Raw genomic sequence first — 20371 nt, forward strand, 5'->3', positions numbered from 1 at the left:
CCTGAAGAGCATCAGGTCCTAGTCTCCTCACAGCTGAAGGAGGCAGCACGAGCTCTAACAGCTCCATCAGGAAGACATCGAATGCAAATTTGGACTGAGATGACCAGCCAAATCCAAGTTTCACTACCTCCTTTCTTTGGAAAGAGAACTCAGCTACTGCCAAAGAGAGTTCCAGCCATGAGGATGCACCTCAAGGCCTTCACCCACAAGGAGAGTGAGGCTACCACGCCCGTCCGCCATCCCCACCCCAGGCCCACTGCAGCAGGGACACGCAGCCTCCAACAGCTGAGTCTCCTGAAGCACTTCCTGACGTCCTGGCTGCCTCTGACTGCCTCGCAGACTAGTGCTCATCCAGCGAACCTCTCTCTTCACTTGGAATGAGACTCGAATTGCGGTCTGACAGCCCTCTCAGCCTTTCCTAGCTCCTTTCCTAACTCCTTTTATGCAGACATTTCCCCTAATAATATCTTTGCACTTTTAGTCCCATCTTGGCATCTGCTTCTCAGAGGTCGAGACAACATGTCATTCATCCACACATTCATTCACTCAAGGAATATTCACTGAGTGCCTACGATGTTCCTGACACTTGTCAGCTGCCCTGGGGAAAGGGGTACGGGACTGCGAGGCCCCACGTTCCCAGCCCTGCCCCTCGGGGTCATGAACTGCTTCCCTCTCTTTGGCTTTTACCATGTGCTGGACATGGAGCTGAGAGCACATCACAGGCCTTAGCTAATTTGCTTTATTCTTGTTTCATGGTAAAGGAAACTGAGACCTAGACAGATTGTTGCCAGGGTCTTCCCGGATAGGGCCAGTTTTTTTACTCTAAAACTCATGTTTTATACCATTAGGCTATGACATATCTCCCCAGTTTGGCTGACAGCTCTGAGCACTTTTTTTCTGGTTCATGAGGGCCGGGGAAACAACTTTCTTCAGAGCATTCACAGTCTTACACAAGTTAATAGTGATGCTGTTTAACTCATGTAGAAGGGGAGGTCCCTCATCTGGTGCGAGTTTCCAGCTCATCTTCACTATGACAAAGACAAGAGAGGATGGACAAAGCCCTCGGCTTCTCTGCTCTTCACCACCACAGCCCAGCTCTGGCAAACTGACGGAAGGTGGCCGCATACACCCAAGGCTTCTCCTAGAGGCCGGCCACTGGAGGGTCAGCCTCACCAACGCACATGTCATCCAAGAGCAGCCTTCTGCAGGCTGATGCAAACTCATACCATGATCTCCAAGGTCAGCTACGGTGTCCTCTACACTTGACCCAAGTGTGCCAAGCTCCAGGGAAGGAATGGGCTGAGACTCAGGCAGATTCTCTGAAGCTGGGTCATCAAATTCCTTGCAGAAGGTAATGAACAATTCATGAGAAGCTGATCAGAGGAAACAGCATTACCACAAATGAAACAATATTCTTGTTTAGAAGATGACTTAGAAACAAAAGCCTACCTAATCCTTTCCCTTAAACATGATAACATTTTCAAATCTCAAGAAGGCAGCTTGGGATGAGAGGAACAGCTCTGAATTAACTCAGCAGGTGACCTTGGGCAAAGCACGTAACCTCTCTTGGCCTGAGTGTCAGGGTCACGGTGAGGGTGAGGCGGGCATGATGTCCAGCCCTGCTCAGCTTCCTCGTCTCAAGACTAGAGGTGCTGGCTTCGATAATGTCTTTTAAAGCTCTCCTCCAGCTTTAAAAGCTCTGTGATTCTATGAATTTCAATTTCCTAAAAGAAAGAGATCTAAGAGGTGACATGAAAGAGTTTCCACTTCAAAAAAATAAAAGTTAAACTTCTCAAATGTTTCAATAGGCATTTCAGCTAATCACTCTGTGTGTGTGTGTGTGTGTGTGTGTGTGTGTGTGTGTGCGCCACCCAGAGCTAATGCTGAATTGACCTGTTTTCCTGGATAAATGGCTTTCATGGAGAACTATTCCAAGAGCGTCTTCTTATCAAAAGGAGAAAGTTCAAACTAATCTTCAATGAATAAGTAAAACATAGCTGTGCTACACTGTGATGTGGCATCTGTGGAAATACAGTCATAAAATATTTTTAAGAAGTCCATTTTATGTACTGTATAATAATTGTTGCAGGAGGTGAAACTGGCTCCACATTTCAAAGGATCACTGATAGTGCAAAAGGCAGAGACTGCACGAAATGTGCCTTTGTGTGCACTTCAGAAATTATTTGAAAACAAGTATTTGGACTCTCAGTTGACTTTGATTTTCTGAGGTTCTCTTTGAAGAGAACAGAATTGTTATAATTGCTTCTCTTAGAAGGAGCAAGACTTGATCTGCTCTTTGATCCCCAGGACTATTTCACATTTGGAGGCATGATCTGCCACACAATTTTCACAGAAACCATCACACATGCATATACCCCAGGATAAAAGAAAGACTGGGCTTAGTGTGTGCATCGTGGTATCTAGTTGTTTTAAGCTACCATCCTTTAAAGAAATGGTGCCAACATGATTCCACAGTCAACTACGCTTCAAGATTTCAAAGCCCAAATTCAGTGGAGCAGAAAATGCCTGCCAGCGTAAAAGGCCCCATCAGTCAGGATCTGAAAAACAAAGCAAGCCACTCTCCTAAATGCCCCAAAGAATTGTTATAACATTTAAGAGGTGACACAGCCAGCCTGTCTCTCCCCTAACTGTGATTCTACCTCCTACAACTGCTTTTGAAATATAATGAGGTTTGCTTCAGCCAGCCAGACAGAAGGAAGAGGACTAAAGAACAGAGACCCAGCAAGAGGAGGAAGAAATTCAACCACAAATGCGCATCTGGGCAAAGACAGGAATGTGTGCCTCTTCCTTCTCTCCTTCTTAATCATGTTTTTCTTTAGCCTCTTGCATCCGATTAATCCAGCTTATTTCTCACATTGTATTTCATCCTTTTCAGCTCACTGAAGCCTTTCCGTGAGATGTCTAGACCCTTCAGTCCATCTGCAAAGTGTCAGCTCCCCCTCCTTGGTTCTCTGAATATATTATGCCTGCCTCACTCCTGTGCCTGTGAATGTAATAAGACTGGTCTCCTCTCTGCCTGGCCTCCTCTCTCCATCCTCCTCCAGGGGAAACAAGAAATCCTTCCCTCAGGTTACCCCTCCTTTTCTTCAATTCCCATTAAATGCTCTTTTTTCCTAAAAAGATTATAAGAAGGTCCGCTCATCATGGCTTTTCCAGATCCTCCTTCATCTGAAGCTGCTTTCAAGAACTCCAATTTCTGTCCATTACTAATCAGCATGTGGTTCTGGCCCAGCAGCATAGGAATCACCAGGGAGTTTGTTAGAAATGCAGCATCCCAGGCCCCACCCCAGACCAGCCAAATCAGAATCTACATTTCAACAAGACCAAGAGGTGATTCAGGTACATTTTGAAGTTTGAGAAGCATTGCTAGAAAACATAAGAATTTGGAGGATGGCTAGTAGACTGTGGACCTGAGAGGTCAAAGATGGTTCTCCTGAAGAGGTGGTGACATTTGAAAGAGAGAAAGTGGGATGCTACTGATGGGTCAGAAGGAAATGGCTGATGTAACTGCACATGGAGGGCGAGAGACCTGGGGTGCTGAACAACCCTGCGCGCTGGGCAGAATCAGCCCAAGGAGGGTCTTCTCTTCAAGAGCCAGGGGCTGCCTGGAGTACTTCCTGCCCCCATCAATATGCAACTTAGGAAACTTGCTTCTGGAAAGCTCAGAACCAAAGATGTTGGTGATACTGAATCTTACACGACCGAAGAATGAACCACCATCTCTGGTCAAGACAGCGGCAGGCACCTCCCACCTGCCTTTGCTCCTTGCTGATGGACGAGGGTGGAATTGGGAGAAACTAGGCAGACACTGTGGAGGTTATGAGTTGGGACTTCATAAAATCTCTGTGAAATCCTCACTTTCCTCATTTGAACTGGGCCAAGATCTGGACTCCCATGTTCTGTAGGATAATATAGAGCAAATAAAATCTTAAGTGACTTTAGAATCCCCCAAGGGCCCTAATTTATAGAAGGGACAGGACCCTATACAGTGCTGTTGCTTCACACTACTAGTAATCATATTGGAAATGAAAAAGAACACAGAAATGATTATTTTTAAGGCCAATGAAGAAAAGCAAAGAAGTTAAGTGAGTTATCAGACATTAAAATGTAAGATCATACTTGAAACTACATTTTTATTTGCCATATGCTAACTTTAAGAATAAAGTTATTTAGGCTTTATAAAACAAAATATTATCACGTCTGTACTTCTCAATTTCCAATCTCTGGGGGTAAAATCCCTTAGAAGCAGGAGACCCTGAGCATTCCAGAAAAAAAGTCCTGGTTTTTATCAGCTTATTAAACAAGTATTTTACATATATTAACAAACGCAGAATTCTTATCATCATGCCAGACTCTTGTTGAGGATGTGTGGGAATCTGCAGTCTCAGTCCTGAGGGAAGATGACCCACCTCCACAAGTCATCACTTCAGGGCCTCAAAAGTATCTGGGGAGCTGAAGGAGGGTGCTCAGTGTTTGCAGGGGGCTTGGTGGTGTCAAGACCCTTCCCTGAGTAGGGGTCTGACACTGCTGCCCCTCAGCAGGCAACTTCTCCACCCTAAGGTTCTGTGAGCAGGAACCATCCCACCCCCATGCCTCTGAGGCCAGCTACCCTGGGAGTGAGAGATGGTGGAGAACAGGGGTTGGGATGGAGCAGTGTCAGCTGGGTACACACTGTCTGCTAAAGGGCCCAATGGACAGAGACTCCTAAGGTCAATGTAGGCTGGGCCCCCATCTGCTCCAGCTTTGGGTTTTCAGAACTCTAAAGCACTCCCAACCACTAAGTAATTGAGAAAGGTGGATCACCAATCAGAGGGAGGCAGAAAATAACGTTCCCATGCTCTGCCTTGTCTGCGAGTGAGCTCTGCCCAGGGCTCCGGCACACCCCAGGGTGCGGAGCCCTCTGATTACTGAGCTACAGTAGAATGAGCATCCCCAGACCTCAGGGATCATCCCCACAGCCTCAGGGGCTTGGTTCTTCCTGCTAAAGGAAAGAATCTCCCTCAGATGCAGGGATCACCAATGAACAAATAACCAGAATTTGAGACAATAAAGTTTTCCATAAAAAGGACTCCTTCCCCAATTGCTTTTACCAAAGAGCTAAGAGGTTGGTGTTGATGTCTATTATCCAAATACAACCCTGAAGAAAGACTACCTTAAGTATCAAAATCTACACCAAGGCCAGTGAAGATATTTTTAACCATTAGGGAATGGTATGCAGAGGCTTGGGATGCAGAGGACATGAATTTGGGGTGCATTTCATGTGAATCTGCAACCCTATTATTGGATATGTATGATAATTCTCCAAAGTTTGAAAGGGGTTATTAACACAATGCACGATGATATGGATGGGAGACAGAAAATAAAGAGGGAAAGAACGAAAAATAAGACAGAAAAAGAACAGTGGACTAAAGAAGCAAAGCAACAATAGCACGGCTGAAATTCAAAATTAGATAGACACACATTTGTTCTGCAAAGTCATACTTTTAACTCCTCAGTTGTTCATTCAGTGCAGATTAAGTCATCCTTACACAGCAGGCACTTGGTACAGCTGCTTTGAATTAGTGCCATCACTAATTGTTGGCCTACGTTCTAAAACAAATCCCAGTCCAGCCTGGAATTGGGCAGAGTTGGTCTGGATGCTTTTTTCCCCCACCTTGTCCCTTTTCCTACCCAACTGGCCCCATGAATCTGAAGAATCTGAGGCAAGAAAAGGTCTTTTGTAAAATTGAAAACAAAAGCGCACTCACGTGGAGCACATCCACAGTCAGCTGCTGGAAGTTCCGAGATCTCAGTTCTTGCATTCGTTTGTTGTTTTCTTCCTATTTTTCTTCCACAAGCTTTCTGCATAAAGTGAACATAGAAAAAGAGCTTCAATTTGCTAAAACCACATCTACGTTACACAAGTGTGATCCCTGTTTCAAAAGGCAGACTGGGGTGTCGGGCAGCCAGGCCCGCGGTCTCTCCTTCATCACGTGAGTGCAGTGCAGCCCCACTCGATTTTCCTTTAAAGCACTCAGGATGCTGGCTCTTTGTTCACCCTCAAGAACCCAGAACTCAGGGGAAGAGGGTGGTGCCATCCCTGTGTGCTCTCGGCCTGTGCTGACAACAGACAGGAGTGTGTCTCCGATGCCCGCTAGAGAGCCCAACACATATGAATAACTGGATAGCAAACCCATAGACGCGGAAAACAGACCTGCATTTCAACGAATTTATGGAAAAGAGTATGAGAGCCACTGTGAAGGGGAATTTTTCTCAGACATTTTCTGTTTCCTCTACAATAGGAGAGTCGAATTTAATAGACCTGCTATTAAACTGGAGGAAAGATTTGAGTTCTTGTGATTACTTGTATGCTAATTTATACTTAGATTTCTTGAAAAAATCACTGAATATCCCTGTAGTCAAATTTTCTTGTCTATAAAATGGGTACATGATAACGCTCATGACAATGAAGTCGTTTTCTACCTAAAACACATGACCTTTCTCGAATCCTAGAAACAATAATCAAAACCACTCCAATGCAATTTATTCATAAAATCAAGAACAAACTTATTTAAAAATCATTGCCTTTAATAACAAAAATATTAAATGCCGTGAGGAAGATCTATGATTTTTTTGCATATTAAAAAATAGTTTTAATTTGAAAAATAATTTGTAATGTGCAAGTTATTAAATTGCCTTTTTAATCTGTTCCTGTCAGAGATTTAATCTTCCTTTCACCCTCAACCAATGACATGAACCATGGTACCCCGGAAATATCGCCATTCCTGAGGTGTTAGAAATAGATCTGGGACTGTGAGTTGATGCAACAGTCTAAACAACTTTCGTGACTATATTTCTTCAGCAAAATCCACACTTAGTGGTGTACTGGTTTGCACATATCTTCCAACTGAATGATATCACATTGGTACCTTGAAAGTGACCATTTACACCACAGAATCAGCAAACAAATTAGTAGCTACCCCTCCAGCCCCCACAAGCCCAGAGGGGGTTGTAAAACATTCACCAGCACACGACTGCCCAGGAAGCACTTTGACAGAAATATTTTCCCACATTTATTAAAGGAAACATGTGTTAAGGGAAAATCATCTCTCAGGTTCTTACTTGGTTCATCATGGTATTCACTGTAAGTACAAGGACACCTAGAATCATTTTTCAGGTACATTAACAAGGTCATAAATGGACAGATTTGAGTTTCAGGTCTTTTTTTGTCTCTCTAGTTCTTTGTTGGGGCTTCTAAGCCACCAAAAAATTGGCAGAGGAAGAAAGAAGAAAAATTGGGAAATTGGGTCACATACCAGCTGAAAAATCAGTCTTTGAGAAATTGGGAGTTTGGGGCTCTTTGGAACCCCCTTTTCATGTGTAAACTCTAAACACTTGTGATCTCTCACACCAGCAGCATGCCCTGAGCAGACTGTGAAGGGCTTTACCTGACAGAACAGAGTTGTTTCCAGGCTCCTTCCTAAAGCCAGCAATTTCCTGCAGGTACAGAGCAGCCAGGGCTCTGGGCAGAGGGGTTTAGCAAACACCTGGGGAGTGTGGACAGAATAGTGAGGCCACCATATCACCCCCTCACGGTGCTGTGTACAGAAGGTGTCAGCAACAAAGAGGCTTTGTCTGGAGGCTGACCTTATATTTTCATTCCTAATAACCTCCCTGATATTCAATCCTTCTTTTCACACAAGACTGAAAGCCTGCTATTAATAGTGCCTGGCATCCAATAACCATCTATGGTTCAATAACCATCTTTTGAGGGAATGAGTGAATGAATAAACTGATAAATATATAATGAGAATGTGCATTTTCTTGTGGTTTTTGCTTTTCTTCAGCAAATTCCTCTAGAGCCCTGGGAAGCAGCCCAGGGCCCAGGGCACTAAGGGAAGGTCACTTACTTTAGCTTCCTGGCCTCCTCATCAGCTGCCTGTACCTTCCTCAGCCGCATCCTCTCTCTTGGTGTCATCCTCTGTACCTCAGACAGCGCCCGCAGGGTCTGCAGGTGGATTTTTTTCTGCCTATAGATAATAAAGATTCCCACGTGCAACCCATCCCAAACATGCTCAGAAAAATTAAACAAGTATTTTACAGAAGTATCATTACACTACTGAGAAGGGAAAAGCATCTCAAGACATGCCAAGCAAAAACTAATAAACTCTGGGTAGGTAATTAGCCAAGAAGGACTGTGGCAATATTATTGGCAATATTTTTTAAATTAGATTTTTGTTTAAAAGCAAATTATGTACTTTGCAAATTTCTGCTCATTTCGTTGCCTATGACTGGTTTTTATAGTGTAAGACAAATTAGGATCTTGGCCATTAGGGAGTAAATAGACTGGCAGACTAATTCAACCATGTGGATAAGACATCATTTTGTAATTAGGCAGGCAGGGTTTGAATCCCATCTCTACCACTCATTAGCTCTGTAGCCTTGGGCAAGTTACTGAATTTCTCCGAACCCCAGTTTTCTCATCCATAAAGAATGGGCTATCCTGAGTATTATATGAGATAACGTATGTACAATGCCTGACATATAAAAGTATCCCAAAATTGTAGTATTATAATAGCTAAAAGTTACTGAATATGCCTTATCTTCTAGGCTTCATACAGTAGGTATTTTTATGGCAACATGGCATAGTGATTAATTGCACAGTTAAGAACATTCTCTGGGTTCAAATCCTAGCTCCCAGGCTACATGCTGTATGCCTTTGGGCAAGTTACTTAACCTCTCTATGATCATTTAAATAATAATAATAATAGTACCTACTTTGTAGGGTTGTTGTGAGTTTAAATGAGTTAATTCATGCAAAGAGCTTATAACAGAGCAAAGCATATGGTCATTACCCCTGAAAATGTTAGCCAATATTATTCGAGAGCCTCTTTCTTCAGTTAAAGAAATGTGCTTACATTAACCATGTATTGAAAGGTCTGCAACCACATTCTCAATGGCATTTGCTTCTGTGCCTGGCTTGGTTAGGGCCCAATAGCGGAATGCCTTTTGCACTCAACTCCCTCCTTAAGAAACACTATGAGGAAACTGTAATGACCGCTGTAGGCAGTTCTCATCCCTCTGGAATACAGTTCAGACCAGAGCCTCCAGGGGCCATGCAGTTTTCAGCAATACACATGCTTTATTTTGTAAAACCAGATAGAGCCCCTCAAAACAGTCATAGATCTTGAAAATAACAGTGAGGATTTGAAATCGATATCTCATAATGTGAAAGATCACCCGAAGAACTAGATTCGAGCACACTATAATTGTAAGCACAGTCAGGCAAACTTTTCAAAACTGCAGTACAAAATGATAGTTAAGGTTAGTCCAGTATTTTAAAAATAAGATACATACTACTCCCACATATCTTGTTAATAAAATAAAATGAGAAGTTCCAGGCATTCTTGAAAAAAATAGGTAGTAACCCAAGAAAACTAGGTTATAGGGGCATGCTTAAATATTTATCTCCTGAGTTGCAGGGTATTTAAACTGGAGATCATGCATTAAACAAAGACTGAATACCTTTGATGGACCAGTTCCCTCAGTTTGAATGTGGAGATGGAAAACAAACACAGCACAGTTGAGAAACCACTGGACTGGGGGTTAGAGAAACATATTTGTGTAATTTGGCCTTGAAGATCAAGCTGATGAGGGCTACCATTCTTACTTCACTGCCCTGCACAGCTCTGGGAGGGACTGTCATTCTCATTGGGTCCTCACAAAATTAAATAGCGTTTCTTCAGCAAAATTATAGATTTGGTCTTATCAGTGGTGTCCCCTGGAATTGTGCAGTACACAGCCTGCACAGCTGCACATGGCTGTTCTGACATAACTTAGTATTCTGGGCCCTTGAAAGTTATGGCATAGAAATTTTGAATGAGGTAGGAGAGAGAAATGAGATCAGGAAAAAATTATGGCTCTTTGTGAAACACACATTCTCTAGTTCTTATGTGTATCTCAAGAAAGTAAATTTTGGCTCATTTTCAATTGTCCCAGGACTCCACAGTGTCAGCTTTTCAATAGATACTCTGCCAGTTCCTCTTAAACAACTAACATGTGAAAGCCATTTATGCTTAATCTGAATGTTCATTAGCATAAATATCACTAAACGTTTGAGAGATGAATTTCTCTATATACTTACAATGCAACTGCAGAGCTACCCTGCAGATATGTAAGCTGTGCAGAGGTTTAAACTTTTATGATTTCAATTTGCTACCACCTGGGGCAAAGGGCTTTGGAACGTCAAGTTACTGAAGCTCCTTAATTTCTTGGCAAGACTTAGATGAATTCTAGGATACTCCATGCTGTTAGCTTAGCACTAATAGATTGTTTAAGACAAATGCATTTAACATTTACACACAGTGGGCTTTTTAAAAACAAAGCAATTACCTACACAGCATTAATTATATAAGTTGCCTCCTTCTGACGATTCAAATTCTTGTCTTCCAGGGTCATTTCCGAATATCGGCACATCAGGTGCTGAAAAAAAGAACAGCCGTAACATACCTTAAAGACTCTTCAGGGACGAAGAGGCATAAAATGACCAGTAGCCTTTTCTGATGTGTAGTACTACTGACCCGTGTCTGAGGCTTGAAATCGAACCCACTGGTAACTATTTTTCCTTCTGTAACAGGTTTAAAACATTACACAGCAGCTCCTGTGGGGTCAGGCTCCTGTCCACCTTTCCAACTTCATCTTGCTCTGCCTGCTCTCTTGCTCCCGGTCACCCAGCCACAGGCAGGCCTTCCCTCAGCTCCAAGAACACACAGTTCTCTCCCACCTCAGGGCCTGTAGTGGACGATGTCTCCACTCCCAGTGAAACCGAACAGGACCCTGTGAGGCTCCTGGGCACAAAAGCCTTTCTGTGTCCCCTATTTGTAGAGACTAGGCTTCAACATCCATGACTTTCCCTGGGTTCCAAAGGGCAGGTTCAAACAGTTGCTAATCATTGAAGGGAGGGAATGCAGAGAGAAGGGAGGAGCAGTTAAGAAACAATAGTGCAGCCTTGGGACAGGGTCCTGGTTCTGCCTCAAGGGATTCACGTAACAATACCTTTGAGTTCTTCTGCAGAACTAAAACCCCCAACAAATGGAAGATGTTAACTACTTGACGAAGCATTCTTCATTCCAGAGAGAAGGTCAGAGTTTGATAACCTGGAGAACCACAGAAGCTCATCAGGAGACCACCTGAGGCCAGATTAAAGGAGTGCAGGCCCTGCACACACCACACCCTGATCCTTAACAGCAACGCTGCCCTTGCACCACTGCTATAAAACTCCTCACCAAATCCCCCTGAGCTGGAACACACAGTTTTGAGGGCATGGGTCTTCTGTGTCCCCCTTTGCCTGACAAAGCAATAAGCTATTCTTTTCTACTTCACCCAAAACTTTGTCTCCAAGATTTGATTCAGCACTGGTGCACAGAGGCTGAGTTTTGGCATCACCAGGGCCAGGACTAGGGTGAGACAAGCAAGGCACTCATCTCAGGTACAAATTTAAGGGGCACAAAAAACTCAGTAACCAAGATAAATAATATTTCAATGCAGTATTATAAAAAAATCAATATTAATGACAAAAAGCCTTGGAGAATATGATAGCAAAAGTTTAAAAAGCAACAAGACCTGTCCTGAACGTGCACCATTCTACCTCACTTTCTTAACGAGCTGAACTTAGGTCCGCTCGCCAGCAAAGCCAATTTAATGATACCAGGTCGTGGTGAAGGAAAGTACAGCGTTTATTACAGGGCACCAAGCAAGGAGAATGGGTAGCTAATGTTCAACAGAACCGAACTCCCTGATAGCTTTCAGGGAAGGGTTTTTAAAGGCAACATTTGGGGTGAGGGTTGCAGCTCATGGACTTTCTTCAGATTGGTTGGTGCTGAGGTAACAGGGTGGTGTTTTGGGAATCTTAATCATCAATCTCTGGGTCCAACCAGTCTGGGGTCTACATGCTGGTTGTCATCATATAGTCACCACCTGGGTAGGGGTCCTAGTTTCTGCAGAACAACTCAAATATATGCATTAGATTATTATGTATATCCCTTGGGGAGGAACTAGGATTCTGTTTTATCACTGAACTGTTGTTTAGGCTACCATTACTTTTCTTGCTTGACTGCTTTTCTTTTGTTTCTGCATTCCCTCATTCTCTAATTAGTAACTACTTGAGTCTGTTTCTTGGAACTCAGGAAAGGCTTAGGAGACTAAAGCCTTTTTCTACAAACAGTGGACACTGTTTCAAGAAACAGTGGACATGGAGGGACTTTCATACCTGAGACGGCCCTGCAGGGTCCTGCTTGGTTTTAGCTCCACTTTCATCCTAGCCCCATTGGATCCTGTCCTTGAACATTTGACATTTTGTTACTATGGACTTTTTTTAGCATTACTTTGGGTTTTTTTAAAAAACACTGCATTACAACATTATTTATCTAGATTACTGAGTTTTTGGTGTCCTCTTTAATTTTGCACCAGGGCAAAGGCCTCATTTTTCTCACCCTAGTCCCAGGGGATCTATTGGATGCCTTTTGACTTTTTTGTTTGTTTGTTTGCTCAGTCACCCTTCATTGTGGTTTTGATCCCAACAACCAGCCTCTTTTCAGAAGTCTGCCCTCAGGCAAGTGGAGAGCTATACTCAGGGAGAGCTGAAAGCACCAGGGAGCTCCCACCACTTCCCCCTCTTGTCCTGCTCATCCCACATCTTTAGTGCTTCCCCCTCCAGGGGACATCACCTAGGTCAGAGTTTTGTACCACCCACTCCCCGTGATCCCAACACTCTCCCTCAGGCTCTTTGTAAGGCGCACTGCTTCTCACCATCTCACTGATGTCACAATGTCACCTGCTCCTTCTCTGACCACCAAAGCCCTTCCTTTCCCTTATTTCACAGCATGCTATTTTCTTTCTTCCTAGTTCTTCTGATAGTTTACGATTATTTTATTTACTTGCTTACATTTTCTTGGTTACTGGGTCCTCTTACTAGCAGTCAAGCTTCAAAACGACAGGAGTCATATCTGTTCCTATCATTTTGGCACCCCCCAGTGTCAGTACAGTGCCAGAGCTCAACTAATGACTGCACATCAAGTCAGCATCCCTGTTTCCTGTGCCTGAGAGCTGGACACTGATGAAAAGGTGTGCCCATTTGTGAAGGTGAATGACTGCTCTGTGGGTCCACTTAAAACTATTCATAAAAATTAAAGGAAATCTGCCTGAGGGATTTGTATTGTAAAAGCCTATGAAGTCTAAAAACAAGGAAACAAACAAACAAAAAATCCTGAGAGGACACCATTTGCTTTTTGCTTACCATTGAAGGCAGATTCTCTGCATCAAAATGTTTAATCTACAGGAAAACAAAATAAACTCAGCTAATCAATAAAAACTATTAGTAGGATACAAAATAAGGAGTGGAATAATAAAGGCCCAATGAAACCCCCAGATTTTGTATCATTAGTAGTACATTCTTGCACTAGCAGGGATACACTTACAAAGTGTAGAGGTAAGATTTGTAAGCCAAGAGCTCTAAGGGTGGATGCTGCAGTTAGGCAAAAAATCACAATCCAAACTTCTCACATCTGGGGCACCAGGGAACTGGAGTTCACACACCTTCCTTGGCAAAGAGATTGTCTACTAATAATTTCCTCCAGCTTTAAAAAAAAATCTTGTTTCTCCTTTCTGACTGATTCTTACTGCATCTTATTCCCACAGCATATCTACAAGTCCTAGAAGGTATATAAATGCTAATATGTGCTTCCAGGTATCCCTTTCATTTTAAATACCTGTAGTTGTTCATCAATGTAAGGAATTTTTAAAATTTCTATAGCAGATGGTCTCAATGAAGGACTCTTGTTCAACATGCTGTAATGTTTAAAAAGGAAATTATTGTTCAAATGAACTAAAATATAAGTACAACTTAAAATTGCTTCTGCAGCAATACATTTCTTTCCGTAGCTTTCCATGATGGCATTCAGCTGTCTTGGGTATCTCTCAGGGAGAGAAGGAATGTCGCCTTCAACAATTTTTATAACGATGGATAAGAAATTGGAGCCAGTGAATGCCTGATTCATGCAGCACATCTCACACCAAAAGCATGCCAGAGACCTGAAGACACAAAAAATTTGAATGAGGAATAAATGTCCTCTTTTAAATTTGATCATCATACAAAACCTCAGATGTGTTAGGGCATTGGTTGTGAGGCACTAACATACACTTTGTTTTCTATTTAAATACATGTTTACTGAAAAAAAAAGGAAAAAGTGAAAAAAGAAAGCACAAAATATAAGTCTGAATGAACACTTTTTGTCAGAAGAGAGCAAACAATCCAACAGGAATATGCCTACACATAGTAGGGACTCAATAAATATTTGATCAAGGTAGTAAGAAATTTTTGAATCAACCTCTTTGAAGGAAAAGTAAAATGCAGGTAAATATTGTCTTCCTAAGGCAGTTCAATTAATGTTATATATGCAAAATAAAATTTAACTTTATTAGCCTAGCCTTCCCTCTACTGTGTATCCAAGCATTCTGAAAAGGAAGCTGGCATCTTTATTAGTTTTCTAAATAGAATCCATTTGCAAGTAGGGTGGGAGAGTGGCTGCCTGCAGCACTCATTAATGTGTATAATTCTCCCTTCAGGAGTATGAAGCAGAATATTAAAGTTCTAGATCAGTCCAACACTAATTTGTGTTAACTATGCAAATCAGTCATCTCTAAACTAGCAGAAAAATCTTTTAAATAATCTACATCATTAAGAAAACCAAGGGGAAATTTCTGCCTGAACTTAGTGTTAAGAAAGAACTTTTCTCCTGAATAATGGGTTATTTTTATCTTCTGGCTATCCTGAATTATGTAACTAGCCAGGTCTCCCTTTTCTTATTAGTTGCTTGAAAGATCAGAAATAAATTTGCCGTTGACCTTGTGTAAGCTGTGTTTTATGTAACTTCAAACACTGTCCTGCTTTATCATGAAAGGCAAGGTATATATCAATAATACATACATGAATACATCATTTTAACCATTTTGTGGGTGTTCAAGAAAATTCTGTATATATACACTGAAAATGTTTCTGTTCCAGTAAATAATAATAACTCTAAAAATTTCAAACTGATTGGTACTTTACATATTACAAAGCACTTTCATATATATCTCAACAGAGCATCATAACTTTCCAGTGTAATAGAGCCAATATTATATTTTTCCCATTTTATACATGACAAAACTGGCTCAGAAAAGTTAAGTGACTTGGCCAAGGTCACACAAGTGACCTTGATTGCCTCTTGAGTTATGTATTTTTCTTTCCAAATCTGAGACTATTTCCATTATAGAATGCTAGAAAGAGACAGACATTAGGAGAAATCTCACGATATTGACTAGAACACCAAGATCAATGTCAACCTTACAAATTATGAAAATTATTTGAAGCTCAATAAATTTTCATCCATCTGTAAGACTATTAAATGGTATTTGGTATAGTAGCACATATTTAGATTTCTATACCCAGAAAAACAATTTTCTTCAAATAAAGGTGAAATAAAGACATTTTTAGACCAAGCAAAACAGAGAATTCATACCAGCGGGAAAGCACTAAAATCCTAAAAGGTAATTCTTCCAAAAGAAGAAAGATGATCCCAGACAGAAACAAGGAATGAAAGAAGGAATGAAGAGCACTGGAAAAAGTAATTTTGTGAATATGTTTAAATCAACATTAACTCTATAAAACTTAACTATCTTATGGGATTTAAAATTTTGTGGAATAACATTTCATGACAAAAATAATGCAAAAGATAGAAGAGGGTAAATGGAGTTAAAGTATCATAAGGTCCTAATATTACTGGGAAAGTGGTAAAAGCAGTAATTTTTACTAGACTGTAATAAGTCAAGAATGCATGCTATAACTGCTAGGATTACCACCAAAAGAATAGTAAAATAATGTATAACTGAAAAGCATAAAACTAACAAGTTACTAGAGGGAAAAAATATCAAACAACAAAATTCAAATTAAAAAAAAAGAAAGAGGGACTTCCCTCGGGGTGAGTGGTTAAGAATCCACCTGCCAATGCAGGCGACATGGATTCGAGCCCTGGTCCAGGAAGATCCCACATGCCGTGGAGCAACAAATGCCTGTGCACCACAACTACTGAGCCTGTGCTCTAGAGCCAGTGAGCCACAACTATTGAGCCTGTGTGCCACAGCTACTGAAGTCCATGTGCCTAGAGCCCATGCTCCACAACAAGTGAAGCCACTGTAATGAGAAGCCTGTGCACCACAACAAAGAGTAGCCCGCACTCTCCACAACTAGAGAAGGCCCACGAGCAGCAACAAAGACCCAACACAGCCAAAAATAAATAAATAAATTTATTTAAAAATAAAAATAAAAAAGATTTTAAAAAGCAAGAAAGGACAGAAAAAGGAACATAAAACAAATGATATTTGAAGATTAAAAAAGAAGACAAACTGTCATTAAGCATTTCAACATGATTGTATACATTAAAAAGGTCAAAAGACACTACAAACTATTAGAATTAACAATTGAATTTAGCAAGGTTGTTGGATACAAAGTCATTTCTATAAGCCTGCAGTAAACACATTTTAAAAACAAAATTAAAAATGTCATTTACATTAACATCACAAAATGTCAAACACGTAGAAATAAATCAAACGTAAGATGTGCAAGACCCTACACTGTAACCTCAGTACATTGCAGAGAGAAATTAAAGAAGATCTAAAAAAAAGAAAAAAAAAAAAATAGGGAGGGATAGATCCACACTCTTGGATTGGAAGGTTCAATTTATGAAGATGTCAATTTTTCCAAGAATGACTTAGTGCAATATCGATTCAAATCCTAGCACACTTTTTTGTGGGAGTTGACAAGCTGATTCTAAAATTTACATGGAAATGCAAAGGGACAAGGGTAGCCAAGGCAACTGAAGAAGAACAAATTTGGAGGTCTTTTATTACCAAACAGCAAGATTTATTATGAAGTTTCATTTCTTATGAAAGTATGATATTGGCGAGGAAGAAAAAATAGACCAATGGAACAAAATAGAGGGCTCAAAAACAGATCTGCATATATTCAATCACTTGACTAATGCAAAGATGAACTGCACTGTGGTAGAGGAAAAGATGATCTTTTTAATAAATTATGCTAGGCCAAGTGAGTATCCATATGGAAAATATTGTATATTGACTCCTGTCTCACATCATACACATGCACAAAAATCAATTATAGGTGGATCTAACTGAAAGATAAAATCATAAAATTTTTAAGAGAAAACAGGTAAATGTCTTCCTGATCTTGGCATATGCAAAGATTTTTTAAATAAAATGCAAAAAGCACTAACAATAAAGTTAGGGACTGATACGGTAGACTTCATTAAAATTATAAACTTCTGTTCACAAAAAAACACCATTTGGAAAGTAAAAATGAAGATACAGAGTGGGAAAAGATATTTGCAATTCAAATATCCATCCAGGACTGGTATCCAAAAAATTCCATAAATCAAACAATCAATCAATCTTCTACAAATCAACAAGAAAAAGGAGAGAATCCAAGAGAAAAATGGGCAAAAATTTGAAGAGACACTTTTGGCCCCAAATCATGAGATGTTTAACATTATTAGTCATTAGAGAAATGGAAATTAAAACCACAGTGCACAGTCATCAGAATGGCTAAAATGAAAAAGGTAATTATCAAGTCAGTACCTGTTAGGCTATTGAAAAAGTTTTCTTGAAAAGAAGAAAGGGTAGGGCTATACACTAATATAATCATCAGATTGAACCAAATACTTTTACCTGTGTGGGTATGTGTAAAATAGTTGTGTGCTGTGAACTGCCCCAATATACTTCTTATTTCCCCAGAGAAGAGTCTAATTCTAACTTCAAGAAGTTTTCTTATACTGACACAACATAGAGCTACAAGGGACTATCAAGATTTGCTAATTCCAAACTCTCACTGTATCGATGAGAAACAAAAGCTCAGAGAGAGGAAGGACTTTGCCTGGAAAGGTGCCATGTTAAATCAGCTTGTTTGATACTGGTACTAGTTCTCATTCAATATTTCTTAAAAGTGTTTTCTAAAAAATTTATCTTGACTACCCCCTGCTATATAATCTATTGCATATGTAATAATTTGAACACTGAAAAAAAAAATCAAATTCATAAGTCCAAGAGGTAGAGGCTATCCAGGCACCCACACATACTCTTCTGAGGACGTCACTCAGCCTTGTGGGCTCTGAGTCTTCTTCAGGACTTGGGTTGAAGCAGAACAAAGCCAGATAATCTCTCCTGGCTCTGACAGGTCTGAACGGTTAGATGGGAGCAATGATCCCTGACCCAGGACACTTTGAGCTGTCTTGGGAGCAGACTTTTATATTGTTTCCACCCATAATACAAATGGCAACAATAACAATGATAATAATAATGAAAATGACAGCTGAAATTTTAATGATGGTGTTTACTATAAGCCAGACACCCTGTTCTATGTTCCTTACATACTCAAACTTGTTTAATCATCCTCACAACAGTCCTAATGAAGTAGGAACTATTATTATCATTCCCATTTTTCAGATGAGGAAACCCTAAAATTGGGTAAATTGTTCGAGGTTCCATACTGAGTGGGTGGTAGGGCTAGTACTGCAACACAGGCTGTCTGGCTCTAGAGACAGAAACTCTATGCTATCCTGACTCTCAGTGCTGTACCAATCAGAGCATTTCAGGTCCTTTAGGATGTCCTTCAGTAGGAAATCTTGGCTAGCCCTGAGAGAAGCCTTTCAGGCAGGGGCTGACTTCCCTGATTTCAGGTCCCATCGGGAACCATAATCCACCATCAAAGATCCCTGGGGCTTTAGACAAGCCATTCAGGGCATCAGACCCTGGCAAATATAGAAAACACAGACAACTAGATGCTCTGGGGCAGAAGGAAAGGAAGGCAGGCAAGTTTGGCCTTTGCTTTTCTGTTGCTTGGCAGGGAAAGAGGGTTAGTGGTCTATTAAGCACAGTGAGTTGATCACAAAGTCAAACCCTGGTTTTATGGAGACATAATTTTACCTGAGTCATACTTGATGAATGTAGTGAGGTTATAAAAAGATGTGGAATTATCTGGCTAGACAGACTACGGAACAATTAGACAACTAAGAGGACAACTCAGTAATCAATTTTGATGCAAAACTGTTCTTTTTTGGAAATCCTCTCAGCTACACTGAAGGCATGCTGCTTTCCATTTACCTATTTTATTTTGATCTACTGATATTTGCTGGGCTGGAGCACATGGAGAAGACTTCATTTATTAGCCAGTAACTTGTGGAAAGGGACTTGCTATGGTCCCAGTGCACATGCCTGGCATGGGAGCCAGTAACTGAAATATGAGACAATCTGATTGTAGAAACTACCATGACACTTGGGGCAAAAGATTTTTTGATTATCCTGTACCAGTTTTAAAATCTATTTTCTATGTATACTTTTTATTCTAATAACTATATGTCTGTGTATCTCTATGTCTATGTTTTAATTTTCTCCAGTTTCCAACCAGGCATTTCTACATGGGAATAATTACATTATCTCAAGCTCATCACTTCTATCCTTTTTGAAGACTTTTCTCTTATTTGACTCCCGGGTCTTACATATGGCAATGCAAGAGCAAGGAAGGGTGGGGGGCCGGGAGATAAATTGAAAAAAACAAGAGGTATATTTAACTTAGAAGTCTGTAATTTGCATTCCTTTCTTTTTCCAAAATAGAGCCAACTGTGAAGAAGTAAGCAAATAAATCCCTGAGGGGGGTGAATGTGGCAGTGAAAGTGAAAGCTGGGATCAGGTGTGAGCGAAGCACATTATACCTGAATTCCATAAACTTGCCATCTGTCCAAGTCCACCAGAACTGCCCAGAGGATTTCTGAAGCACAGATTGATAATGAATTGCAAATTTAACTCTGACTTTGTCTTGTCTCAAGGTAACTAAATTTACCCTTTGAAATCTGCCCTGACTCTGCAAAGAGAAACCTACCCCACCGTGGTGCATGACTCTGGTTAGGGAAATTTTATTGATCTTCTAGATAATATTTTTACTTGATGTAATCCTAACATATCCATCTAGAAAAGAGTATACATAATTCATGCAGTCGAATAAATAGAGTAATAGAAATTTAATACAAGAGTAGCCGGTTTTGCTTTAGTGTGTGTTACCCTAAATAAAAGTCGTTACCGTGGTAACGTCGAATATAAACATAAACTCAGTCTATATATGATAAACAACACTGAGCTGCTTGAACAAATTTTAAGAAGCATATTATATTAATAACTAATGTTTATTAAGGGCCCATCACATCCCAGAACCTCTATCAGTTCTTCCCAAGCTTTAATATGCATACAACAAATCTCCCAAGGAATTTGT

General features: G+C 40.7%; 1 protein-coding gene across 1 annotated transcript in view; it reads right to left on the reverse strand.

Annotated features, from left to right (window-relative positions):
- NEK11 (NIMA related kinase 11) overlaps positions 1-20371 on the reverse strand; it is a 273104-nt gene that overhangs the window by 155953 nt on the left and 96780 nt on the right. The window contains 6 exon segments of the mRNA XM_059920355.1: positions 1227-1341; positions 5769-5862; positions 7911-8030; positions 10397-10482; positions 13767-13847; positions 13941-14088. Coding sequence (XP_059776338.1) covers positions 1227-1341; positions 5769-5862; positions 7911-8030; positions 10397-10482; positions 13767-13847; positions 13941-14088 — 644 coding nt within the window.

This window comes from Balaenoptera ricei, chromosome 4, assembly GCF_028023285.1.
Source record: "Balaenoptera ricei isolate mBalRic1 chromosome 4, mBalRic1.hap2, whole genome shotgun sequence".
In the NCBI taxonomy this organism is placed as follows: domain Eukaryota; kingdom Metazoa; phylum Chordata; class Mammalia; order Artiodactyla; family Balaenopteridae; genus Balaenoptera; species Balaenoptera ricei.